Raw genomic sequence first — 27,864 nt, forward strand, 5'->3', positions numbered from 1 at the left:
TATCTATCTATCTATCTATCTATCTATCTATCTATCTATCTATCTCTCTATCTCTCTATCAATCCATCTATCTATCCATCCATCCCTGCATATCTATCTATCTGTCTGTCTATCTATCTATCCCTATATCTATCAATCTGTCTGTCTGTCTGTCTATCCATCCAACCATCCATCCATCTATTGATCTGTCTATCTGTCTATCAGCGCTCTCTCTGTCTATCTAACCTTCATCTGTCTATTTGCCTGCCTGCCTGCCTCTCTCTCTCACACACATCTGTCTGTCTATCTATCTATCATGTTTGTCCATCTATCCATCCACCCACCTATCCACCCACTCATCATCCATCCAATTATTTTGCTAAAAACCATTTATTTCCAACAAAATCTGCCCCTTGAGGAGAATGAGTTCAATAAACAGTTTCAGACTCACTTAGCAACCCTGGGGATTCACTTCAAGACTGCCTCAAAAAAAGGTCATAAAATCGAGTCAATCACGTAACGGCCCACTTAACGACTGGCACGGCTTAATGAGCATAATTGTGGGCTCAACAACGGTCGTAAAAAAAATGTCATAAAACCGAGTCGCTCACATCACATCAGCCGCCTTAATGACTGGTGCAACTTAACGATGGCGGTCATAAGTCAAGGGCTATCGGTAAGCAAACAGACAGACCCAAAGGTCCTCTTTTTTTTTCTTCTTTTTTTTCAGGAGGCCACTGGACTTTTCTGGTCTTTCTTTAGAAGATGTTTCGCTTCTCATCCAAAGAAGCTTCTTCCGCTCTGACACACAGACAGACTAATGCACTCCACCCTTTCTGATTAAAGTCGCAGACTTTTCAATAAATGAATGCTTAAGAATTGGTGTCTTCGGGTTATTTTAACAAACGTATCACAAACAGGTCGATTGGACTCCTTTGGCGCATAACAATAACAACAACATAAAACGGGGAGAGCAGATTTCGGTGGAAGAGAAAACACCAGAGGTTTGCAAATGCCCCTAAATTAAATTCCAGATCCTGCGGTCCCAAATGCATGCCTTTGCAAAGAATTTATTGCCTCTGCAAAACACAGCTGCAGCCTGCAAGGAGGGGCGGTGAGCGGCATTCAGGAAAGCAAAGAATCGATTGTAGAAATGACCCCTATCCTTTCCCGTCCATGGGATGGGAAAAATATGTGCTGCTTGGATGTACGTACAATGGACACGTACAATGGATACGAGCAGGGACACGTACGGGCGCTGGTAATCACGTGGAAGTATTATTTCCGTGTTTCCCCCAAAATAAGACCCTGTCTTATGGGGTTTTTTTTGCCACCAAAAAAGGCATCAGGTCTTATTTTGGGGGGGGGGATGTCATCTACTGGCTAACTGTCAAGGCTCCAGCAGTTACCCCCATTTAAATCATGAGTCTTAGAGCCCAACTTCCAAAACTTCAAAAGGATTTATTGGGAGTTAACATGTCCGGCACTGCCTGGGTGCAGCCGACTCTGAAGCACATAATTTCATTGTCACTCTTGAGCCTGTTTCCCCCCCCCCCCCTGGCTGTATCCTAATTCATATCCTCCAACGGGACACCTCCATAGCCCAGAGTCATCGATCACGCTCTCCAGTTAGAATTTTGCACGGCAGAAACTTCAGTCGCCTAGAAACTATCTTTCAAAAACTATTTATGGAATGCGCTTTCGGTTTGCAAGCTGCCGCACTGCTCCCCCCCCCTCCCTTTCCGTTGGCAACTCTAAAAAGACCAGAGAAATATTTTATGAGTTGACACTAACCTCACTTGCACGAGTCTTTTCACTCTCATGGGCCTTCGGGAACTTCTTCTGCGGCTGGCAAGGCTTTCCTGAAGGCCTCTGCAGCCGATAACAGAGCTCAGGATCGATCCGGAGCTTTGTTATCAGCTCTAGCGGTTTTCAGGAAAACTTTGCTAGCCTTGCCAGCAGCAATGAGCCAGCAAGGCAGGGGTCAGGGGTGTGCCAGGCCTGGCTACAACGGTCCAAAGGTAAGTAGTAGGGCGGCTCCACACACACCCATCCGCACCCTAGCTTAATTTTTACCCGTCCACTCTGGAGTGGGGTGGGGTCTTAATTAGGGCTTATTTTGGGTGTAGGACTGATATTGGGTGCACATGTAACAATCAAACTAGGACTTACTTTCAGGGTAGGTTGTATTTTTGGGGAAACAAGGTGCCACTTTATAAAAACCTTAGGCATTCGAGGTATTTCTAGCAGGACTATCGAAATCTGTAACCGCTTTGTTCCTTATGCCACCCATCCGGCAAACTTGCAAAATTTGTTTCTCTCGCCGTGTACGTACATGTATACATCTGAATTAAACTGCGCTGTTTCTCTGTGTCATATAATATAGATGGGCATGTGCATAACTTTTGTGTTTATTTATTCGTTTTGTCCTGTTTATATTAGAGGCGGAGACCCTATGACAGCTGTACGAAACGTAATTTTATTTTAATGAATGCTGATTAGTGTACCTTCAAAGAGACAATAAAGTTCTTCTAAGTCTAAGATCACACTTGGAATATTGCAACCAATTTTGGTCACCAAGCTACCAAAAAGATGTTGAGCCTTTGGAAAAAGTTCAGAGAGGAGGAGGAGGAGGATCAGGTAGGTTTGTTGTTATAGAAATGGCTAGTTTATATTATTGCATAAAAGTAAAAAGTTGAGGTTTGATGTTATTATCTTATTCTACTGCACCAAAGGGAATAGGAAGTCAATAACTTTTCCTCCCCCCCCCCCTTCTTTTTTACACCTTTCTCTTCCTTTTTCCATCCCCTGTTTTCCCTATTATTCGCTTTTGTATTTTACATTATAAACTACCGGCAATTAAAAGGACTGACACGGTAAATTGATGACCACCTGTAATAATCATGAAAAAAATCCACCCCAAATTTAGCTTATTCAGCATTTTGAAGACAAAGGGGGTCTTAATCAAGATGCCCCACTGAAGGAGATTCACAGGTGGGTTTTTGAACAGCTATAAAATGTATTTTCTTAGGCCAATTCCCAAAGTGACATTCAGAAAGCAAGCGCAGACACTGGAATTATTTGGTGATGCTCCTAACAGGCTCGTAATTTTTCTTCCCTGCACACCTCTTTTCCCCTCTCCCTCCCTCCCGTATTTTTCCTATTATTTGCTTTCGTAGTTCCGCATTTGACATTACAAATTAAAAACTTGTAAAATAACAACCATCAGGACTTACAGCCATGATGGGCAGGCTCCCTTACGGTTGTATGTGAAAGTTGTAACGCACTCAAGAGGCAACGAGATTGCTTCCCTTGGTTTGATGACTCCCAGATCTGCGTCGGAAAACTCTGGAGTGCTGGAAACTCACGTGCCAACGTGCACAAAAAGATATCACCTCTGGGACTGGCTGCTATCTACACACTCGGTTGCCTTCTCTGTGGCAATCCGTGCCACGCTGTTTTCTTCCAAGCTCTCTGTTAATGCCAACCGTTGGCTGTCGGTGAGGATTTGAATGCCACCTCCTGTCGCGCATCCTCCAGTCTTGGCAACGGGCCAGCGGGATCCGACTCCTCTCCAGTCCCCCCACTGCGCCCCGGGTGAGTGGCAACCTCATTTGCTAACCAGAAAGCCCCGGCAATTAACATGCCGCTTAATGAGGCCTTCCAAGCCCAGCGTGGGAGTCGGGGAGAAACTGCGCGAAGCAGCGTGGCGTCGCCTGCATAATGAGTGTGCAGCAGCTGGTTGGGGCAGCGTCCTCTTGTCAAGCGGTCCCCGCTTCGTTGACACTCTCCTGTTTGCCAACGCCAACAAAGCGGCAATGGTGCGGGCCTTGTGCGCTCGCCGGGGTCCCTCTGTGGGATAAACTAGGCGCACCATCTGGCTTGTGTGCCGATCCAGGGCTTGTCAAACCATGGTTATTAGGAGAACACCCCACCTCCCTCCTTTCTTTTCAAGTCTTGTCTCTGTTTCTGCATCGCTATCTACCTGTTAGGAGACACCTGCTTCCCTGTGCCTTTGAGCCCATGTGAAGCACACCTGTTGGGTTGGACATGGCTCGCTGTCGCTTTTGTGAGGGTGCCTGGTTGCTTTGCTGTATTTTTTTTACCTCACGATTGTTAAAATTTACGTGCCGCTCGTGTAACCGTTTGCGAGGCTGTCTCTCGATGGAATGGGCAGTGGGAAGGACCTTGAGCAACAGGAGAAAGGAGGAAGAACCGCCAACAAGAAAGGCAGATAAGAGAAACAAGAGTCTGGTTTTCGGAGCTGTAATGTGAGAAAACGACTCCGAGCAGAGTTCCCAAACCTTTTCCTGGTTAGTAGCCTAGAGCAGGGAAATTGGGGGGGGGGGGAGGGAGAGAAAGAGGGGAATGATTTGGTGGGAGGGGCAGGCATACATGTAAGCATGTGCCTGCGTGTGCCTGTGATGTTCATGGCGACGCTCATGCGAGGGAGGCCGCAAGTGCCCGCAACGAACTTCACGCAAAGGGGACCGCCCACCTGTGACGAGGCTTGTGTGAGTGGGACCGTGAGCGCCAGCGAAGACTCTCGTGTGAGTCGGGCTGAGAGTGGGTGTGACAATGCTCAGGTGAGTGGGGCTGCAACCACCCATGATGCTCGCACGGATACTTGCACGACTGGGGCTGTGCGTGCTCTTCCGGCCCAGTGGCAATTAGGCCATGACCTGGTAGTGCGCCGTGGCCCACAGTTGGGGTTCCTTCACTTAGAGGTTCTTCTCATAAGGAGAAGGGAGGAAGTGGAGACTTACATTCAGACTTGCCAGATTCTGTTACAGGTAGTCAGACAACCGGTAACAGATAATCAGAGTTGGAAGGGACCTTGCAGGTCATCTAGTCCAACCCCCTGCCCAAGCAGGAGACCCTACACTATTTCTGACAAATGGCAGTCCAGTCTCTTCTTGAAAGCCTCCAGTGATGGCGCTCCCACAACTTCCGAGGGCAACTTCTGTTCCATGGGTTGATGGTTCTGTCAGAAAGTTTCTCCTTATTTCCAGGTTGAATCTCTCCTTGTTCAGTTTCCATCCATTATTCCTTGTCTGGCCTTTGGGTGCCTTGGAAAATAGCTTGACCCCTTCCTCCTCTCTGTGGCAGCCCCTCAAATATTGGAAGACCGCTATCATGTCTCCCCTGGTTCTTGTCTTCCCTAGACTAGCCAGGCCCAGTTCCTGCAACCTTTCTTCATATGTTTTAGTCTCCGGTCTCCTAATCATTTTGGTTGCTCTTCACTTTATCTAGAGTCTCAACATCTTTTCTATAGTGTGGTGACCAAAACTGGATGCAGGACTCTAGGTGTGGTCTTACTAAGGCTTTATAGAGTGGTATTAGTACCTCCCTTGATCTTGGTTGTATCCCTCTGTTAAATACAATTTAGGATTGCATTGGCTTTTTTGGCTGCTGCTGCACATGGCTGGCTCATCATCCTTGACTCACAACCTTTTGTTTAATGAACGTCCAAACCTTTTTTTAAACGACCGTTCTTTAGCGATCGGCATTGAAAAAAGTGACTTATGACTATTTGTCACACTTGCAGCGTCCCTATGGTCGCGTGATCAAGATTCAGATGTTTGGCAGCTGGCTCGTATTTATGACGGTCGCAGTGTCCCGTGGTCATATGATCCCCTTGTGCAATCTTCTGACAAACAAAGTCAATGGGGAAGCCAGATTCACTTAACAACTATGCGACTGACTTAACCACTGCAGTGATTCACTTAACAACTCTGGCAAGAAAGGTCATTCAATGGGGCAAAACTCACTGAACTACTTGTTTTGACCAAGGATTCTTCCTGAGACCACGATTAAGCATACACTTAGTTAAAACAATTCTTGTTTTATTTCAGCGCTGGGAATTATTTTCATTCCCAGCTGGTAACGTGTCCCAAACATTCCTCGAGATAAGCACCCACCTTTCTTTCTTTTGAATTGCTGCCAACAACAAGTGCCAAATTAACCATAAAAAAACCAATCGAAGTACAAAGTCCACACACAGCTTCAAGGATTTATTCGAACAGAGTGAACGACTTTGCTTCCTGCAAAGATTTCGTCACCTTTGCCTGTCCTTTATCCCTTATGGGAGGGGCAATCACCTCCCAGCCTTACTCCCAAGTCACCCCTTTTGTCTCAGCTGTTCTTGCCTTCTAGCAGCTCTGTGCACACACGCACACTGGGAACAGGCTCCCCTTGTTCCTCTGCCTTGCTGCTGCCAGACGCCGGAGGCTCCAGAGGCAGCACTCCACTCCCAGATGGTCCTGGCCCCATCTCTGCATTGGACACAGGACCCTCGTCTGAGTCCTCCCCAGACTCCCTGAATGATCCCCGTTCTTCCCCACTGTCCGATTCGCTGCTGTCTGCCAGCGAACCACAACACTGGGAATTTAGGGCTCGACTGTGGTTGTAAGTCAAGGATCACCTGTACTGTACCTCTTACCTATTTATTAACTTTATCTGCTATCCATCTTGCTTTCAAGTGACTGCAGGCAGGTTACAACCCAATAAAAATGACAATGTATAACCCTTAAGGCATTAAATATTGAAATTAACAAAAATCAGCTGGGATAGGAATACGTACAGGAAGTCCTCAAGTCACAACAGTTCATTTAGTGGCCGTTTGAAATTACTCCGGCATTGAAAAAAGGGATTTTTTACCATTTTTCACAATTATGACTGTTGCAACATCCTCATGGCCACGTGATCAAAATTTGGCTGCTTGGCAACTAATTCATATTTATGACAGCTGCAGAGTCCTGCAGGTGTATGCGATCCCCTTTTGAGATCTTCTGATATAGCCGGATTCACTTAACAACCAGTGTCACTAATATAACAATTTGCAGCAATTCACTTAACAGACGTGGCAAGGAAAGTCGTAAAATGGGGAAAAGCTCACTTAACAACTTTCTCACTTAGCAGCATAAATTCTGGGCTGAATCGTGCTCATAAGTCAAGGACTACCTATATAGAATGGGGTAGTCTTCACATACAAAAAACCCCTCGTTTAGTGATGATTATGGCAAACTCTGTGGCTAAGTGATACAGTCATTAAGCAAAACATCGCATCACTGCCAGAGGTGACTTTACTTTTGCTTTGGTCATTAAGCAAAGCACTACAGTCATTAAGCAAACCTCACACGAGCACAACTTGTGACTTCCTGCCAACTTCCTCACTGACTTTGTGGGAAGCTAGTTGATGTGACAAACGGCCATCACAGGACCAAGGAATGCTTTAATAGCAATAAATGTGAGGATCGGCTGCTATTTCTTTTAAACACCGCTATAAATTTGAATGGTTGCTAAATGAGGCAGTTGGTAAGCAAGGACTACCTTGACTAAAAAGTAGCATTGCTCTATATGATTTGGGCTTTGCAGCTTGGCCTACCTCAAAGGGCTGGCCCTCACGGCCTCCATTTACTAGGAACAAGAGTAGAAAGACGGCCAGGGAATTCTGGGAAAATAAAATTGAACCAAAGCATCCCTATTGGAGAGCCAACTTGGTTTAATGGTTAAAGAACCAGGCTAGAAATCAGGAAACAGTGAGTTCTAGTCCTGCCTCAGCCATGAAAGCTGATTGGGTGACTTTGGGCCAATCACCAGGAGATGGTGAGTTCTAGTCCCGCCTTAGGTGTGAAAGCCAGCTGGGTGAGTTTAGACCAATCACCAGGAGATGGTGAGTTCTAGTTCCACCTTAGGCATGAAAGCCGACTGGGTGAGTTTGGGCCAATCACCAGGATGTGAGTTCTAGTTCCGCCTTAGGCATGAAAGCCAGCTGGGTGAGTTTAGGCCAATCACCAGGAGATGGTGAGTTCTAGTTCCACCTTAGGCATGAAAGCTGACTGGGTGAGTTTGGGCCAATCACCAGGAGATGGTGAGTTCTAGTCCCGCCTCAGCCATGAAAGCTGATTGGGTGACTTTGGGCCAATCACCAGGAGACGGTGAGTTCTAGTCCCGCCTTAGGCGTGAAAGCCAGCTGCGTGACTTTGGACCAGCATTCTCTCTCAGTTCAACCCACCTCACAGGGGGGTTGTTATGCGGAAAATTGGAAGAGGAAGGAGAGTATTCACTACATTCACCACTTTGAATTACTTATAAAATAATAATGGCGAAGTATGGGTGAAAGAAACCAGGGATTTCAGGACAAAAAATGGGGGTTTTGTCCTGTTCTCCCGCCCACACCCCACCCCACCCCCGTGTCAGGGCTCCTTTGGTCTTTTTATCTGCCACCCCGCAGTGGGTGAGGACACCGCAACATTTACGGGGTGCCCTTCCTCCTTCTGCCCCCTGGAACGTGAACTGAACTCGGGGAACCAGGAAGCCCCCGTGTGCGGGAATATTAGGTGTGGGAGGAAGTTGGAGACGCAGGCGACGTGCGAGAGTGATGATGCTTCGAAACGCAGATTGCCATCCTTCCACAGATACAGATCTTTACATAGCCTGGATCGCACCTTCTGGGCATGAGTGGGAAGGAGCGACAAGCGCGCCGGTTTTGGGCATAATGCAGGGGCGTCTGTGGAAAAGAGCGGAAAACAGCATGAGGGGAGCGCGGGGCTCACCCGATCAAAAACCGTTCCTTGCCTTGACACGCGTTGGTAGAAGGAATGCAAAAAATTGTGGGGGGGGGGGTTGCAGGGGGCAGAGGAGGAGGATCAGGAGGGAGCCAGTAGCAAGGAGACGGGGAGGGTGGGACAGGGGAGGAAGGCTCAGTGGGTTGCTGACCCTCACCCACTCTGAGTGGGGATGCAATGAAAAGAGCCTGACAGAGAGAAAGATGGTGGGCTTGAAGACTTGTGGACTTCAACTCCCAGAATTCCTCAGCCAGCAAAGCCAGCGAGTTTCCGGATTCATGCTGGAGCCCATCTGTCTCCCTCTCTGTCTCTCTCTCTCCCCCTCTCCCTCTCTCTCTTATGATTATCTGACTTCGAAGGTCCCTTCCAACCCTAGAAAGTTTGTTTCTATGACCTCGAAGGTCCCTTCTAACCCTAGAAATCTGCTTCTATGACCTCCATAGTCCTTTCTAGCACTAGGAATCTGTTTCTATGACCTCCATAGTCCTTTCCAGCACAAGGAATCTATGATTATCTGACCTCCACGGTCCTGTCCAAACCCTAGGAATCTGTTTCTATGGCTTCCAATGTCCCTTCCAACCATAGGACTCTATGATTGTGTGGCCTCCAACATCTCTTCTAACCCTAGAAATCTATGTTTCTATGACCTCCAAGGTCCTTTCCAATCCTAGGGGTCTATGATTATCTGACCTCCAAGGTCCCTTCCAAACCTAGAAAACTGTTTCTATGGCTTCCAATGTCCCTTCCAACCACAGGACTCTATGATTGTGTGGCCTCCAACATCTCTTCTAACCCAAGAAATCTATGTTTCTATGACCTCCAAGGTCCTTTCCAATCCTAGGAGTCTATGATTATACAACCTCTAAGGCCCCTTCCATCTTTAGGGACCTACAATTCTATGGCCTGCAAGGTCCCATCCAATATCAGGAGTCTATGATTCTAGGACCTCCAAGGTTCCTTCCAACCTTAGGAGTCTATGATTTTATGTTTTTCAAAGTCCCTTCCAACTTTGGGATATCTAAAAAGTGGCCAAGCTGGAGAAACACAGCAAAAAATGTAGACACCCCTTGTTTTATTTTGGTTGGTATCTGATGGCAGCAATTTGATATAAAATTCAGCTGTGCAAATTTACTGTTCTATCTTTCCACCCTGGATCATAAAAAAGGGAGGAGCAGATCGTAAAGGCAAACTATAACTTTTAAAGTAGATTCCAACCACAGACAAACCTACATCAAAATACATGTTTACCGTACCCCATTCTGAGCTGCAAACATATAAATATTTAACTCTGACGTAAACCACAGCTACCCTATTTCCCTGAAAATAAAACTTAACCAGAAAATAAGCCCTAGCATGATTTTTTTCAGGATGCTCGTAATATAAGCCCTACTCCAAAATAAGCCCCAGTTAAGATTGTCAGATGGATGGATACATTTGGAACTGTATTTCCCTGAAAATAAGTGTCAGGATTCCAGCAGTTACCCACATTTAAATCATGAGTCTCAAGCCAAACTTCCAAACTTCAAAAGGATTGATTGGGAGTTAACAGGTCCGGCACTGCCTGGGTGTAGCCGACTCTGAGACACATCGTTCATTGTCATTGTCAGCCTTGACCATGGTTTTCCCCCCATCCCTCTGGGTGTATCATAATTCATATTCTCCAACGGGACACATCCATAGCCAAGAGTGATCAATCATGGTCTCCAAGTAGATTTTTGCAGTGGAAGAAACTTCAGTCGCCTCCCTACAATCTCTGAAAAACTATGCATGGAATGCACTTTCAGTTTCCAAGCTGCCGCACTGATCTTTCAAACCCCTTCCCCCCCCCCCCCTTTCTGTTGGCAAGTATAAAATGGCCATAGAAATATTTTATGAGTTGATAATAAGACCTAACCGGAAAATAAGTTCTAATGCCTCTCTTGGAGCAAAAATTGATATATAAGACTCAATCTTATTTTCGGGAAAACACGGCAGTTTTCCACAGGCATAAAGAGGACACCTCTTCATACCAGCTCTGATTATGCTGGTTTTAAATAGCAGCATTGAGCCTGATCATTTGCATTTTGAAGTAATTTCAGATTAAGAAGCAAAGTTTTCAACCTCCGAAGGGCAACTTCCAGACACATGAAGACTTATTCATTCAAAGTGGTTTTTTTTTTTTTACCTCTCAGAACGGTCAGTTTGGCATTGACCGTGATCTCCGCCACCGAATTTTGGGCAACGCATTCGTAAATGTTTTCATCTCGGGGCGTCCGGAGGGGTTGTATCCTCAAGACCGCTCCGGCACCATCGTCGTATTCAATGGTCTGGATCGGGGAGAGAAAGAGAGGAAGGAAATTAATTCCATTTAATTAATTAAAGAGGAGATCCATCCATCCCTTCTTTGCACACAGCCATTGTCCCGGGTCTCTGTGTCTGTCTGTGGGTGTGTTTGTGGGTGTGGGTGTATAAAAGCCACCGCAATCTTTGCAACAGACCAACTTCCCACTGTGTATGTGTGTCTGTTTATCCATCCCTCTTTGCACACACTCGTTTCCAAGAAATGTGTGTAAGTGTGCATAAACAAAATATTCCACCATCTTTGCAATGGATCAGCTTCCCAGGAACGTACGTGTGTGTGTGTGTGTGTGTGTGTGTGTGTGTGTGTGTGTGTGTAAAAGCCATCACAATCTCTGCAACAGATCAGATTCTCAGGAACGTGTGTGTGTGTGTGTATATGTGTGTGCATGAGGGGTGTGTGTGTATAAAAACCACCATACAACTAATTTCCAAGGAATGTGTGTAAGTGTGCATTTTAAAAAACCACAATGTTTGCAACGGATGAGCTTCCCAGGAACGTGTGTGTATGTGTGTGTGTGTGTGTGTGTATAAAAACTACCACAATTGTTGCAACAGACCGGTTTTCCAGAGCTGAGTGTATATATGTCTATTTATCCACCCCTCTTTCCATACAGCTAATTTCCAAGGAATGTGTGCAAGTGTGCATAAAAAAAAAATCACAAATTTTTCAATGGATCAGCTTCCCAGGAACGTGTGTGTGTGTGTGTAAAAAACCACAATCTTTACAACAGACCAACTTCCAGAGCTGTGTGTCCAGAAAGCCGGGTTCATTTCATGAGCCCAGCAAAATACTTCATGAAATTGGGCACGGTCCCTTGCTGACTCACTTAATGACCGCATCGCTGAGCGACGGAGATTCTGGTCTTCACGATGGTCGTAAGTTGAGGATAACTGTAGTTTTGCATCCACCCAACTTCGTGACAGTGGGTTTGGTGAGACAGGGATTTTATTTTATGAAAACCGGTATTGGTAAAACTAAAAGTCCGCGGAACCAGAATCCGCGGCCGGCTGTGAAAAGGGACTAGATTCTCTGATCTCTTTTTTTTTCTTTCTCTTTTGGAATTCTTCCAGGATCTCCCTACGGCTTTTTGGGGGGGGGGGGAGAGGGACAGATGAGGACAATTAACCCGTGGAACGACTTGCCACCAGAAGTGGTGGGTTCTCCATTGCCGGAGGTTTTTAAGAAGAGATTGGACCACCATTTATCTGTAATGGTATAGGACAGTGATGGCTAACCTTTTTGTCGTCGTGTGCCGAAAGCGCCTGCGTGCCTGCATCCATAATGCCATGCACGCATGACCCCCTCCCACTCGCCTTGCCATCCTGCACATGGGCACGTGACACCCCCTGCCCTGTTTTGGGCCTAGTAGGCCAGCCTGAAGCCTCCTGGGAGCAAAAACAGGTGCTGGGAGATGCATCCCCCCGTGGCCCGTTTTTGCTCCCAGGAGGCTGCATGGAGGCCTACTAGGCCCAAAACGGGACACAGGGAGCCTGCCCTGCACCCCCGTGCTCTCCGCCCCCCGCGCATATGAGGCAGGACACCTGAAAATTAGGTGGCTGGCGGGAGGGTTGCACGCATGCGTGTTGGACCTGAGCTGGGACAACGGCTCAGATGCCCGCAAAGAGGGCTCTGCGTGTCACCGGTGGAACACGTGCCATAGGTCCACCATCATAGGTATAGGTTCTCCTGTTTTGAGCAGGGGGTTGGGCTAGAAGCAGGGGTGGGATTCTACCAGTTCGCACCTATTCGCTAGAACCGGTTGTTAACAGTTCGGAGAACCGGTTGTTAGAAGAAGTTACTGGCCTAATCCTGTAAAGAAGGCAGGAAGGAAACATTCTGGTGTTGCTTACAGAAACTGCCTCTCCCTTAACCCTTATTACATTCTTGGCAGGACTAGACTTCCTGTCTCAGGAACTTCTCTGGAGATTTTTCCTCCTCCTTTGCTGGTCCTTTGCTTGTGTGGAGTGACCATTCCAAGTTACAATGGCACTGAAAAAAGTGACTTATGACCCTTTTTCACACTTACGACTGTTGCAGCATCCCCACAGTCATGAGAGGCCAGGCAAGGAAATGCGTGCCTCGATGTGAATGATATTGAGTTGGCCATGCCCAGTCAATAACATGACCACCAAGCCACGTCCACCCGGTCACATGACCACCAAGCCATGCCCACGAAATAAGCCACGCTCACAGAACTGGTTGTTAAAAAATCTGAATCCCACCCCTGGCTAGAAGACCTCTAAGACCCCTACCAACCCGATCATTCTGTTATCTTACCTCAAACCGCTGTGAGTTCACTTTCTTTCCCTTCTTGTTCCAGGTGACGCGGGGTTTGGGGTCTCCCGTCGCTTGGCACACGAAGGACGCCACTCCTCCCGACACCCCGATCTGGTCCATGGGGTGCTTGATAAACTGTGGGGGACCTGTGGCCAGCGGGGAGGGGAGACAGGGGAGAAATAGAAACAACACAGACGTTAGATAAGTTGAGGGATTGTTTTAGCAGACTTCCGCCTCCCGATCATTTTATTTATCATCAATTTATTGGGGTGATGTAGTCCTTTCAGCAGTACCAAGAAGGCTCTACGCCCGCTTGCACTCCGATTCAGGTGATCCTGAGGAGACAGAGAAACCTCCAAGTGGCCTCAACGACTCTTTAAAAAGGATGCAAATGACCAGCTGTCGGCAAAGAGTATCAATCCTTCCATCTTCCACCATTCAGCCAGAACTGAAGAAGCTTCTCGGATGAGGATCAAAATGTTTTCAAGGAAAAAAAATAAATCCCAAGAAAGTCCAGTTGCCTTTTGAGAAACAAAAAAAACAAAACATCCCTTTGGGAACTTGCTTTGGTTTCTTAAGGAAATCCGCCAAGATCTCATGGCTGCTCCAAGGTGCCTCAGCTGACCTCCCGCTTTTTGAAGCAAAACGCGGCTCAGCTAAGGCTTAATAAATCTTCTAAAAATAAATGTGAATGTTAGATTAGAAACCGCAACCTATAATAACAGCCAGCACGCCTTAATCACACTTTCCCCCACATCATAGCTTGCCAGAATAGAACTGTTTACATTGCGTGCTTAAGAGCTTCCATCACGATACGCCGAGCCGCAGATGGTCCAAATCTTTCTCCAGAACTCATCTGTAGATATTCTCAGACATCCAAGTCATGGTTATCCCAAAGGTGGCTTTTTTTTTCAAGAGGCAACTGGACTTTCTTGTTTTTCTTCAAAGACATTTCGCTTCTCATCCCAGAAGCTTCTTCCGCTCTGACTGGATGGTGAGGAACGGAAGGATTTATGCTCCTTGCAGACAGCTGGTCGTTTGCATCCTTTTAGAGCAGGGGGTCTTCAAACTTGGCAACTTGGAAGACTTGTGGACTTCAACTCCCAGAATTCCTCCTCCAGTCATGTTAGCTCAGGAATTCTGGGTGTTGAAGTCTACAAGTCTTCAAGTTGCCAAGTTTGAAGACCCTTGTTTTAGAGGCCACTTGGAAGTTTATCTGTGTTCTCAGGTCATTTGCCGTTTCAGGTTTTTCTTTGAAGACGTTTCTCTTCTCATCCAAGAAACTTCTTCAGCTCTGACTGGATGGTGGGGAATGGAAGGATTTATGCTCCTTGCAGATAGCTGGTCATTTGCATCCTTTTGGAGGGTCATTGAGGCTACTTGGAGATTTATCTGTGTCCTCAGGGTCACCTGATGTTTAGCTATGCAATTTGGGATGAACACCCTTCAAATGGTGCGAGGGAATGGATTTCCAGAAAAAAACAACAACTGCAAACTACAGGAACCATTTGCACTACTCTGGTGACCCTGAGGACACAGACAAACCTCCAAGTGGTCTCAATGTCCCTCCAAAAGGATGCAAATGACCAGTTGTCATCCAGTCAGAACTAAAGAAGCTTCTTGGATGAGAAGCGAAATGTTTTGAAAGAAAAAACTGGAAAAGCACACGACCTGAGGAGGAGAAGAGAGAGAAAGGGAGAGAAGAAGGCAAGAGAAGCTCAATCTGTACAATTACCAGCTTCGAGAAAGCTGAATGGGGAACAGATAAACCTCCAAGTGGCCTCAATGACCTTCTAAGAGGATGCAGATGACCAGCTGTCTGCAAGGAGTATAAATCCTTCCGCTCCTCATATCCAGTCAGAGCTGAAGAAGCTTCTTGGATGAGAAGCAAAACCTCTTCAAAGAAAAACCAGAAAGTCCAGTTGTCTCTTTAAAAAAAGCACCTTTGGGACTCCAGAACTCATGCAGGTTAGTAGATAAGACTCTGTTTCCCATTCGAGAATGGAAGAAAATGGGATGACGTCAGCCAATTGTATGCCCAGAGCGATAAGTCAGCTCACTGTTTCTCAAACTAACTTAAGATGTGCGGACTTCAGATCTGAAGAACCACAGATTCACTTAATGACCAGAGTGATTCATTTAACACAGAAAAAAAAATTGTAAAATTGGGTTGGCCACTGTTTATATCACCTTCACCATGTTAATAAATCTCTCCCAAAAGTCCATGTCTTTTAATTGTGTTGACATGAATTGTCAGTTCACATTATCAAATGCTTTCTGTGCGTGCTTCGTAATATTCTAATGTGTTAAAAATTAATTTCCTATTCTCTTTAATTGGTCTCTTAGGTTAAAAAAACACATTTTGATCTGAATGGATAAATCGATTTGGAAATCTTCTTAATCTTTTCACAATTATTGAAGCAGACATTTTATAATCAGCATTCAATAGCAAAATCGGTCTGTAGTTTTTTTTTTATCTGCTGCAAATCTGAGTCTTCTTTTGGTATGAGAGTAATATATGCCTCTGTTCACGAATTTGGTACTTTTGCTTCTGATAACAGTTTATTAAATACATCCAACATTGAAGTACTTAGATCATTTTGGAAGTTTTTGAATAGTTCTGCTGGTAGCCCATCCAGGCCACTTCTCTTAATTGCTTCGGTTAATTCCACCTTTGTTATACGTTTATCCAACGTTGTTTTGACTGTTTCAGGGTTGGCCGTTGTGATGGCCCACTTTGCAACTGTCAGGATTTTCATCTGGGTAGAAATAATCCCCGTGTCAGGGCTCCGGTGATCACCCCCATTTAAATCACGAGTCTCTAGCCAGATTTTCAAAGCTTAAAGAAGATTTATTGGGAGTTAATGTGTCCGGCACTGCCTGGGTGCAGCCGACTGAGACACATCATTCCTTGTCACCCTTGACCCTGGTTTTCCCCCAACCCCCTGGGTGTATCATAATTCATAATTCTCCAATGGGATACCTCCATAGCCAAGAGTCATCAATCATGCTCTCCCGTTAGAATTTTGCACAGCAGAAAATTCGGTTGCTTGGAAACTATCTTTGAAAACATTTATGGAATGCAGTTTCGATTTTGCAATTATGATATTTCCCCTCTCCCTTTCTGTTGGCAACTCGAAAAGACCAGAGAAATATTTTTAATGAGTTGACACCCCGTCTTACAACAGTTCGTTTAATGACCATTCGAAATTATAACAGTAATGAAACAAGGGACTGATGACCATTTTCCATCTTCTCAAATCCGTCGAAGTTTTGCATTCATGACCATTCTCATGACCTTTTTTGGACTCCCCTCTCCCAGTGGACAAGCTGATGTGGGGGTGTCAAAACCAACCAAGCCCTCCCCCAATTAGAATGAATTTTACCAGTACAGATCATCCTCCACTTACGACAGTTCGCTTAGCGAATGTTCAAAGTCATGACCCCGGAAAAAGTGATTTATGACCGTTGTTTACACTTACGACCGTTGCAGCAGCCCCTGGGCCACGTGACTTACATTTGGATGCTTGACAATTGATTCACATGTATGATGGACGGTTGCAGCGTCCCGGGGTCATGCGATCCCCTTTTGCGACTGTATCTGACAAGCCAAGTCAATGGGGAAGCCAGATTCACTCAACAACCGTGTTACTCACTTAAACAACTGCAGTGATTCAGTTAACAACAGTGGCAAGAAAAGTCATCAATTGGAGCAAGACTCACTTAACACATTTCTCACTTAGCAACATAAATTCTGGGCTCAATTGTGGCTGTGAGTTGAGGACTACCTGTATTTAAGCTGAAGCACATATTTTCCCTTTCTTTCTACTTTAAACTCTGTACTGAATAAATCAGAATATTTATATCTATATCTATATCATCTCTATCATCTCTATCTCTATCTATCTATCTATCTATCTATCTATCTATCTATCTATCTATCTATCTATCTATCTATCTATCTATCTATCTCTATATCTATCTCTATCTCTATCTCTATATCTCTATATATAAAATTTACCTGCATCCATCAAGACCGTTGCTGGTCTCGACTCCTTTCAATGTATTTATTCATAATCTCCTCCAGCTGCCTTTTGCTTCAGAGTTTCTGTCTCCTTCTCCAGCCCCCCAGCCCAGAAACCATGGTATTTTAGTTTTAAAAATAAATAAATAAAAAACCACAAAGATGCCATTTTTCTCCCTCTGGTTGCAAGATCTCCAGAAAGCCATTTAAAATTGCCCTTCTGGATATTACTTAAAGGAGTCAAACGGCCTCAGTTTCTTCTTATATCATTTGGGGAGTGGGGGAAGGACTGGAAGTGCATCTAGAAAGCTGGCCGGATGAGTTCCCCCACCCGTTTTTAATGACCCCTTCTGGCACCACCACCCCAAGCATGTTCTGGCCTTCCCCCCAAATTTAACATGGCTGCCACGTGACACTGAATGCAAAGTTTTGACACGTCCCGAAGGTGCTTCTCCGAAAGGCAACTGACAAAGAATAGAATAGAATAAAAAATAGAATAGGATAGAATAGAAGGTATAAGAATAAATAGAATAGAATAGGGAATAGAATGGAATCAAGATAGAAAGGAATAGAAAGTAAGGATAGAATAGAATAAGAAATAAGAAATAGAATAATAGAATAGAATAATAGAGAATAGAATAGAAGTCCCCAAACTTGGCAATTTTAAGACTTGTGGACTTCAGCTCCCAGAATTCTGGGAGTTGAAGTCCAGAAGTCTTAAAGTTGCCAAGTTTGGAGACCTCTGCAATAGAATAATAGGGAATAGGGAACAGAATGGAATGGAATAAGGATAGAATAGAATAAAAAATAGAATAGAACGGAACAGAATAGAAAATAAGGATAGAATAAAAAATAGAATAGAATAGAGAATGATAGAATAGAATAGAAAATAAGGGTACAATAAAAAATAGAATAGAAAATAAGGATAGAATAAGAAATAGAATAGAATAATAGGGAATGGAATGGAATAAGGATAGAATAGAAAAATAGATTAGAATAAAAATAGAATAGAATAATAGGGAATATGGACTAGAACGGAATAGAATATAGAATAGAATAATAGGGAACAGAATGGAATAAGGAGTAAGGAACAGAATAGAACAGAATAACAAAGTTGGGAGGTACCTTGGAGGTCTTCTAGTCTAACCCCCTGCTCAGACAGGAAACCCTCTACCATTCCAGACAAATGGTTGTCCAATCTCTCCTTAAAAACTTCCAGTGTTGGAGCATTTAGGATCAGTAGGACCAGCTGGGAAGCCGAAAGGACATCCATGTGAAGGATGGGGTTGGACTAGAAGACCTCCACAGTCCCTTCCAACTCTATGATTCTGAGCTGGCATCCACAAGCCACATCTCTATGGTTTCTCAGGGATCTCTATGGCTGAAGCACCATTCACTGAGTTGGCCTCCAGGAAAATATTGTATTCTGAGATCATGAGTGAGAATATGCTATTACTAGAAGTTTGGAATTAAATCACTGGAGCTACTGACCAGGGAAATTAGATCCTGGGGACCCATTTCAGGAGACAAAAGGGCAGAGATTCCTCCCACGCGCTCCTGGAAGGAATCCAATTGTCCCCAACAAACACAAACACAAACGCACACACACACCAATGGCATCTGCAGAAAGAGTAACAAGTCTAATCTTGATTTTTGGAACCAGCCCTACTGGTAGATCAATAACTTGCTGAGTAGCTAGACAGTCCTCAAGTTATGACCACAGTTGGGACCAGATTGTATGTCACAAAGTGTGCTGCCACAATCATGCACACACCCAAGGGGGTCTTTATTAAGGCTTCCAAGCCTGAATTGGTATTCCTCAGCAATTCCCTAGAGTTGCACCAGATCCAACCCAATACTAATCCTCAAATCAATGGAGATTCTCAGTCCTCCAGGTCATGGCTGCCCCGAAGGTGCTTTTTCAGGAGGCAACTGGTTTTTCTTTGAAGACATCTCGCTTCTCATCCAGGAAGCTTCTTCAGCTCTGACAGGATGGTGGGGAATGGAAGGGTTTATATTCCTTGCAGACACAGCTGGTCATTTGCATCCTTTTGGAGGGGCACCGAGTCCACTTGGAGGTTTATCTGTGTCCCCAGGGTCACCTGAGTGGTGCAAATGAGTGTGGAGCCTTCTTGGGGCTGCTGAAAGGACTGTGCTGTGCAGCTGTGCTTTCTGCAGGGTGGTTGTAAACCGAACTGTTTTAAGTCGAGGACTGCCTGTAATTGGAATAACAGCTCTGGTGTGTTGCCTAAATGAGTGTTTCTTAACCACAGCAACTTTAAGAGAGGAGCAGAGGGGAAAGGAAAGGAAGAAAGGAGGAGGTGGTGAGGAAGGAAGGAAGGAAGGAGTAGGGGAGGGAGGGAAGAAGGAAAACGAGAAGGAAGGGAGGAGGGAGGGAGGGAGGAAGGAAATAGAGAAGGGAAGGAAGGAAGGAAGAAAGGAAGGAAGGAAGGAAGGAAGGGAGAAAGAGGAAGGGAGGGAGGAAATAGAGGGAGGGAGGAAGGAAGGAAGGAAAAGGAGAAAGGACGGAAGGAAAGAAGGAAGAAAGAGAGGGAGGGAGGGAATAGAGAAGGAGAAAGAAAGGAAGGAAGGGAGAAAGAGGGAGGGAGGAAATAGAGAAGGAGGGAGGGAGGAGGAAGGGAGAAAGAGAAAGGAGAAGTAGGGAAGGGAGGAAGGAAGAGAAGGAGAAAAGAAGGAAGGAAAGAAGGAAGAAAGAGGGGGAGGGAGGGAGGAAATAGAGGGAGGAGGAAGGAAGGAGGAAAGGACGGAAGGAAAGAAGGGAGAAAGAGAGGGAGGGAGGAAATAGAGAAGAAAGGAAGGAAGGGAGAAAGAGGGAGGGAGGAAGGGAGAAAGAGAAAGGAGAAGTAGGGAAGGGAGGAAGGAAGAGAAGGAGAAAGGAAGGAAGGAAAGAAGGGAGAAAGAGGGGGAGGGAGGGAGGAAATACAGAAGGAGGAAGGAAGGAAAGAAGGGAGAAAGAGAGAGGGAGGGCGGAAGGAAGGAAATAGAGAAGGAGGGAGGGAGGAGGAAGGAAGAGAGAATGGAAGGAAGGAAGGAAAGAAGGAGAAATAGGGAAGAAGCAGTATGGAAGGAAGAAAAGGAAAGAAATAGAAGGAAGGAAGAAGGATGGAAGGAAGTTAGTAAAATGAAGGGGGGAAAGGACCCAAATTTCTGGGGCTAAGCAATTTGGTTGTAGGTAATGTCCCAAGACTGGGTTCAGCCCGAAGAACAGCGTTTCTAGTCCTCATTGTGTGTGCTCCGAGGCATAAAATCCAGGTCCCACCGATCCTCGTGGGCCCCCAAACCCCTCCCGTTGTTTCTTCTGGACCCCGCGAGCCTCTCGCCTCCCCTCCTGGCCTGCCTTAACCCGGGCCCAAAAGGGCAGCCTTCCAACCCTTTGGGAGGCTGGTTTCCCCCCCCTGTCCCCCGCCCCGCCTCAGAGGCCGAGGGACGTTGGCGGTGGGAAGAATAGGCCAATTTATTTCCCGTTCCCTTTGAAAATGGCCACAAGCCTTCGTGCTATTCAGAGCCCCTCCAAACAGGCCTTTCATTGTCTGGGAGATTTTTCATTCGCTTTTAGCTCCTGGAGGCGACAGAAGGGCACCCAGCTGCCCAAGCGCCCCTGCTTGAAAGAATAAATTGTTTGTCGTGCCCGCCAGCGCTGTTTCGCAGGCGGGAGAGACGGGATTCGGCACCGCGCATTGTCCGGTTCTCCTGTGCACAGAGCGGTTGGAGGGGAGAGGAAGGACAGAGAACCGCTCCGTTCGCTCGCGAAGCAGCCCGAGATGCGCCTGGCCTTCCCTCCTTGCTTGGCGAGGTCTTAGCTGGCCAAACAGAAGCGGCTTTTATTTTTATTTTATGTTCCCAAGGGCCCTCTCTCTCTCCATCTTCAGTCTGGCTCTGTCTTTGTTGCTTTCAGAAAACAGCATTTGTGTGTGTGGAAGGAATCTTGAGAAGGATTTGCTCCCTCTTCTCTTCTCTCTCTCACTCCTCCATTCCCACCCTCCCTCTCTTCTTCTCTTCCTTCTTTCTCTTCTCCCTCTTCTCCCTTCTTTCCTTCCACTGTTTCCTTCCTACCTTCCCTTCTCCTTTTTTTCCTCTTCCTTCCCCCTTTCCCCTTCCTGTTTGCCTCTTCTTCCTTCCTCCTTTTTTCCTTCCTGTCTTCCCTTCTCCTTTTTCCTTCCTCCCTTCTTCCCTTTTTCCTCTTCCTCCCTTCCCCCTCTTTTCCCTTCCTTCCTTCCTTCCTTCCCTTCTCCTTTTTCCTTCCTTCCCTTCTCCCACTTTTGCCTTCTTTCCCGTTTTCCTTCCTTCCTTCATTTTGCCTTCCTGCCTTCCCTTCTCCTTTCCCCCTTCCTTCCTTCTCCCACTTTCCTCTTCCTTCCTGTTTCCCTCTTTTCCTTCCTTCCTTCCCTCACTTTTCCCTTCCTTCTTGTTTCCCTCTTTTCCTTCCTTCCTTCCTTCCTTCCTTTTTCCTTCCTTCCCTTCTCCCACTTTTCCCTTCCTTCCTGTTTCCCTCTTTTCCTTCCTTCCTTCCTTCCTTCCCTTCTCCCACTTTTCCCTTCCTTCCTGTTTCCCTGTTTCCCTTTTTTCCTTCCTTCCTTCCTCCTTCCTTCCTTCCTTCATTTTGCCTTCCTGCCTTCCCTTCTCCTTTCCCCTTCCTTCCTTCTCCCCTTTCCTCTTCCTTCCTGTTTCCCTCTTTTCCTTCCTTCCTTCCCTCACTTTTCCCTTCCTTCCTGTTTCCCTCTTTTCCTTCCTTCCTTCCTTCCTTCTCCCCACTTTTCCCTTCCTTCCTGTTTCCCTTTTTTCCTTTTTTCCTTCCTTCCTTCCTTTCTCCCACTTTTCCCTTCCTTCCTGTTTCCCTCTTTTCCTTCCTTCTTCTTCCTTCCTTCCCTTCTCCCACTTTTCCCTTCTTTCCTGTCTCTTTTCCTTCCCGCCTGCCCTCCCTTCTCCCTTTTCCTCCCTCCCTCCCTAGCTAACCAGCCATTAAAACTTGGCCTGTGACTCTGATGTATAACTGCAAAAACCCATAAAAAAGAAGGAACTCGAAGGAGAGCAGGGTGACTGCAGAGAAGCCATTTTTGCCAAGGTTTGCAAATCCCCTCAGAGGCCCCTCCACACCTTCCCCTGGGCCAAAAGCCAGGTTTCCAGACACTTTTAAACCCCCACCCCTTCAATCACTGGGTCCATATTCCTTACTCTAGGGATCTCCAAACTTGGCAACTTTAAGACTTGTGGACTTCAACTCCCAGAATCCCTCAGCCAGCTTTGCTGGCTGAGGGATTCTGGGAGTTGAAGTCCACAAGTCTTAAAGTTGCCAAGTTTAGACTCCTTTCGATTTACCTTCCCTCAAAGAGATCCAAATTATCCCTCCTTGACCATGAGAGTGATTGCCAGCCGTTATTTCAAGGCTTTTCGGGGGCAAAAAACGCTCGTTAAGGTTGACCTGGCTCCCACTTCCGATCTTCAGGCCTAAAAAAAATCTCACTTTCTGGAATTTTTCCCTTCCCTCCTCCGCGTTCTCGCCTGCGTTTAGATTCCTACACCATCACCTCCTCGTAGGAGGAGAGTCGTGTTAAATTCAGGTCGCCAGAAAACGCGGAGGTGGCTCTTAGCACCTTTTCCCGACGAACAGTTGGACGAAAAAAAAATAAAAAAAAGGCAGATTTCCCTCTATCCCCAATTAGTTCACAAAAGCCAAAAATCTCTTTTCTTTGCCGTCGGCCTGCAGATCCTCCTCGACTTACGACCTTTGTCATTGTTTGAAATGACAACGGCACTAAAACGACGACCGAGCACGGGTCCTTACACTTACGACCATTTCAGCATCCTCGCTCCCATGATGAAAAAATGGCTGGGGCTTGGCAACTGGCAACGTACAGGAGGAGATCCTCGATTTATAACCATTCACTTAGTGACAGTTCAAAGTTACAACGGCAGTGAGGGGGAAAAAAAAAGGGACCGTGGACCGTTTTTCTGTATTTACGACCGTTGCAGCGGTCACGTGATCAAAACTGGGGTGCTTGGCTCAACTGACTTGTATTTATGACGGTTGAAGTATCCCGGGGTCACGTTGATCCCCCTTTGCAGCCTTCTGACGAGCAGAGTCAATAGGGAAGCCACTTAGCAACTTAAAAACTGCAGTGTTTTGGCAAAAAAGGTATATAACTGGGCATGACTCATATAACAACCACCTTGTGTCCCAATTGTGATCGTAAGTAGAGGGCTACCTGTGGTTTTTTTTTTTTTTTCCAGTCCTGTTCTCTGGAGTCAGAGAACACCAATATCCTTTACTTTTGCATATTTGAAGAAAAAAAAATCGTTATCTCCTTTTTCTTTTCTTTTCATCTTTTCTTCTCTCTCTCTCTCTCTCTCTCTAGCTCTCTCTCTCTCTCTCTCTCTCACACACACACACACACACACAAACATGCTGGCCAGTACTCTGATCTGATTTACCATCAAAAAAATATTATTTTAATGCAGGAAAAATAATTGACACAATAAGGCCCTCTGATCGCCAGGAATTTGTTGAATGTTACCCTTACAGATTAAATACCCTAAGCAAATTAAATTTATCATTACAGAATAAATACAAATCAAATGTCAGAAAGGAACTAGAACTCTCTCTATTACCTCTAAAAACATATTCCTGTGTTACTTTTTTCCCCCTTCTTCTTCCCTCCTCATCCCATTTCCTCTTGGGCTATGCCTCTTCAATTATAATCTACCATGGTTCCCCGAAAATACAACCTACCCTGAAAGTAAGTCCTAGCTTGATTTTTACCTGTGAGCCCAATATAAGCCCTACCCCCCAAAATAAGCCCTAAATAAGATCCCACCCACTCCAGAGTGGATGGGGAAAAAAATCTAGGTAGGGTGGGGCTGGTGGAGCTGCCCTACTACTTACCTTTGGACAGTTGTAGCCAGGCCTGGCACACCCTGACCCCTGCCTTGCCGGTCCGTTTCTTCTGCAGCCGGCAAGGTTTTCCTGAAGGCCGCTGGAGCTGATAACAAGGAAACTCTGGATCGATCCGGAGGCCTGTTATCGGCTGCAGAGGCCTTCAAGAAAGGCTTGCTGGCTGCAGAAGAAGTTCCTGAAGGCCTCTTGACAGCGAAAAGGAGGCTGGGGGTGATGTGCGCAAGTGAGGTTAGTCAGTGGAGGACATCCCCCGAAAATAAGACCTGGTGCCTTTTTTGGTGGTAAAAAAATATATAAGACAGGGTCTTATTTTGGGAGAAACATGGCCAGAAGGCAAAACCTCTGTTAACCTTAAGAGTTTCTCAAGCATCCTCCACAACAAATGAAAGTGGATTTAAATCAATACATAGATATAGCAAGTGATTTCTTAATAACCCTCCCAGCCCAGGAGATGTTTCCCCTCCTTTGAACTACAATTCCCAGCAAGCTCAGCGGGTGGCCGATTCTACATTTGAAACCGAGTTTGAATAGGGTTGGCTCTATCTCTGGCTAAGGGTGTCCTTCTAGAAAATTAAGAAAAAAAAAAAAGGTTTATTTTCCCTAGTTTTCCAACTAAGGGACTTTTAAGAAAGAAAAGGAGATTTTATAGAAATAGTGGGCTGGGTAGAAACTAAATGGGGCTTCCATTAATCAGACAGAAAGCGCAATAATAACAATCCTTAACAGCCAACAACCATCCTCAGCTAACCTGTTTCCAAACTCGTAGAAATCACGCCCTCTGGCAACTGAGGTTTCCTTTCCAACTTCAAAGGAAAATAAATTATTCCAACAGCAGCTCACGTGTCTCTTTCTGTCTCCTTCTCTTCCTCCCTGCCCCACTGCATTTTTGCTTTTGAGGCTATTGGGGAGAGGGTTCCAGAATTGTCTCCAAAATTCATATTCATATTTATATTTGCATAGATGTATGCTTGGAAATAAATGCTTTCCTTCCTTCCTTCCTTCCTTCCTTCCTTCCTTCCTTCCTTCCTTCCTTCCTTCCTTCCTTCCTTCCTTCTTCCCTTACAAGCAATTAATCAGTGGAACCCACTTGCCTTCAGAAGTTGTGGCTGGTCCATCACTGGAGGTTTTCAAGAAGAGATTGGATGTAAGGTCTACTGCTTGAGCAAGGGGTTAGACTAGAAGACCTCCAAGGTCCCTTCCAACTCTGTTACTCTGAGTTCTTTGGCCAAGAAAGTGGTGATGTGTAGGGAGTAACTGTTTCTCGCCAAAGTCAAGAAACTTGGACTTCTGCTGTTTATTTTTCTTCCGTCTCTTTTAAGCCAACTGCAAACTAACGGCTGCAGAAGTTTCTTTAGTAAATTGGTGGCGGAGGAATTTCTGGGATGGGTCTTTAACATCGTCATGGTTGAATAATTCTGTCATGGGGAAAATCTACGAGCTGTTATGTGGTCGCCAAGAAACAAGACCAACTTGGTAGAAGACGAATCAATAGCATTTGTCCGAAATGTTATAAGTCTTCTGCTTGGGCAGGGGGTTGGACTAGAAGACCTCCAAGGTTCTACATTTAGGCAGGAAAAACCAAAGGCACGGGTATAAAATAGGTGGTACCTGGCTCAACAATAGTACCTGTGAGAGGGACCTTGGAGTCCTAGGGGACAATCACTTCAATATGAGCCAGCCGTGTGCTGCAGCTGCCAAAAAAGCCAACACAGTTCTAGTTCTGCATCAACAGAGGAAGAGAATCAAGATCACCTGAAGTGTTAATACCATTTTAGAAGGCCTTGGTAAGGCCACACTTGGAATATTTGCATTCAGTTTTGGTCGCCATGATGTAAAAATGGATGGATGGAAACTAATCAAGGAGAGAAGCAACTTAGAACTAAGGGGGAATTTCCTGACAGTGAGAACAATTAACCAGTGGAACTACCTGCCTCCAGAAGTTTTAAATGCTCCAACACTGGAAGTTTTTTAAGAAGGGATTGGATAACCATTTCTCTGAAATGTATAGGGTTTCCAGCCTGAGCAGAGGGTTGGACTACAAGACCTCCAAGGTGCCCTCCCAACCCTAGGCAGGGTTCTAGAGCTGGTTCGATCCAACTGGGATGGGAGGCCACCCAGCGATGAACTATTTATTTGTTTACCAAATTTATGCGGCCACCCAACTCACAGAAAAATAAGCCCGGGCAGCAGACAACAATTAAAACAGTTCCTAGAGGAAATCTGCTAAGAAAAGAAAATTCCCAGAAAAAAAGGGTTTTTTTTTTTTGTTCTGAAAGCTGCGTAGATCATTTCTGGTAGCCATCAGGAACCGAGGGAGGCTTTACATTTAATAAAGGAGCTGCATTTAAGTCGTGCGCAGAATTTCTGGCACGAACTAACACGTTTGAGCTGCTAGTGGAGTGGGGGGAAATCCATTTTAAGCCTTAACCACATAATATTTTGAGATACCCGTGCAATAAGCAACCTCAGTAAACTCCTTGTTCGGGATTGAGGGTGCAGAATGGAAGGACTTAAGAGATAAATTCCACTTTAAACGCCATCGGATGAAGTTTCAAGGCATTAACTTTTATACTCCTTCTATGATTTAGGAGCCTGGAAAAAATATCATTTGTTGACTTTGTAGTAAAAGGTACAGCCCTGTATCCAGGTAAGCTTCCTTCCTTCCTTCTTTCCCACTTCCATCCTTTTTTCCTTCCTATTTTTTCCTTTATGTTTTCCTTCCTTCTTTCTCCCTCCCTCCCTTTTATTGTTCCTCCCTCTCTTCCTCCTTCCTTTCTTCCTTCCTTGTCTTCCATCTTCCTTTTCCTTCCTTTTTTCTTCCCTCCCTTCTTTCTGTCCCTTTTTTCTTCCTATTTTTTCTTCCTCCATATTTTCCTTCCTTCTTTCCTCCCTCCCTCCCTCCCTTTTATTGTTCCTCCCTCTTTTCCTCCTTCCTCCCTTCCTTTTTGTCTTCCATCTTTTTTCCTTCCTTCTTTCTTTCCCACTTCCGTCCCTTTTTTCTTCCTATTTTTCCTTCCTCCATGTTTTCCTTCCTTCTTTCCTCCCTCCCTTTTTTCTTTTCTCACTCTTGTCTTCCTTCCTTCCTTCCTTCCTTCCTTCCTCTTTTGTCTTCCATCTTCCTTCCTTCCTTCCTCTTTTGTCTTCCATCTTCCTTCCTTCCTTCCTTCCTTCCTTCCTTCCTTCCTTCCTTCCTTCCTTCCTTCCTTCCTTCCTTCCTTCGTTTCACAGCAAGTTAACAGGTGGAACAATTAAAACAGGGGGAATCTGTAATCCAACCCAATTTTTATATGTACTAGACTTCGACTTACGACCAAAATTCAGCCCAACATTTCTATCGCTAAGCAAGACATCCGTTAAGTGAATTTAACCCCGTTTTATGACCTTTCTTGCCCAAGTTGTTAAATGAATCACTGCAATTGGGAAGTTAGTCACATGGTTGTTCAATAAATCTGGCTTCCCCACTGACTTTTCCTGTCACAAAAGAGGATCACATGACCCCCAGGATGCAGCAACCGTCATAAATACGAGTCGGTTACCAAGGCTCTGACTTTTAATCGCATGACCAAGGGTCGTAAGCCTGGGGAATTCTGGGAGTTGAAGTCCACACGCCTGGAAACTGCCACAGGTGGGGAAACTCTGTCTTTTAACCAGCTTTGCAAATGAATTGCATGAGTTTGTATGTAATCGGAATGAAAACAAGTTATTTCATTAAAAGTTTGATATGCTGGCCCTTCGCAAAGCTTTTCTTTTCTTCCCTTTT

The 27,864-nt window shown here is 45.5% G+C and overlaps 1 protein-coding gene across 8 annotated transcripts in view; it reads right to left on the reverse strand.

The window, feature by feature from the left end:
- The window catches only part of PTPRS (protein tyrosine phosphatase receptor type S), a 353,020-nt gene that overhangs the window by 171,881 nt on the left and 153,275 nt on the right, over positions 1-27,864 (reverse strand). For all 8 annotated transcript variants that reach the window (XM_087922613.1, XM_087922619.1, XM_087922620.1 and 5 more), the window contains exons 3-4: positions 13,168-13,313; positions 10,714-10,855 (exon numbers count right to left, since the gene is read on the reverse strand). In XM_087922613.1, coding sequence (XP_087778739.1) covers positions 10,714-10,855; positions 13,168-13,313 — 288 coding nt within the window. The remainder of the gene's footprint in view (positions 1-10,713; positions 10,856-13,167; positions 13,314-27,864) is intronic.

The sequence above is a fragment of the Pseudonaja textilis genome, chromosome 1 (assembly GCF_049901715.1).
Source record: "Pseudonaja textilis isolate UNSWEBS1 chromosome 1, rPseTex1.2, whole genome shotgun sequence".
Taxonomy (NCBI): domain Eukaryota; kingdom Metazoa; phylum Chordata; class Lepidosauria; order Squamata; family Elapidae; genus Pseudonaja; species Pseudonaja textilis.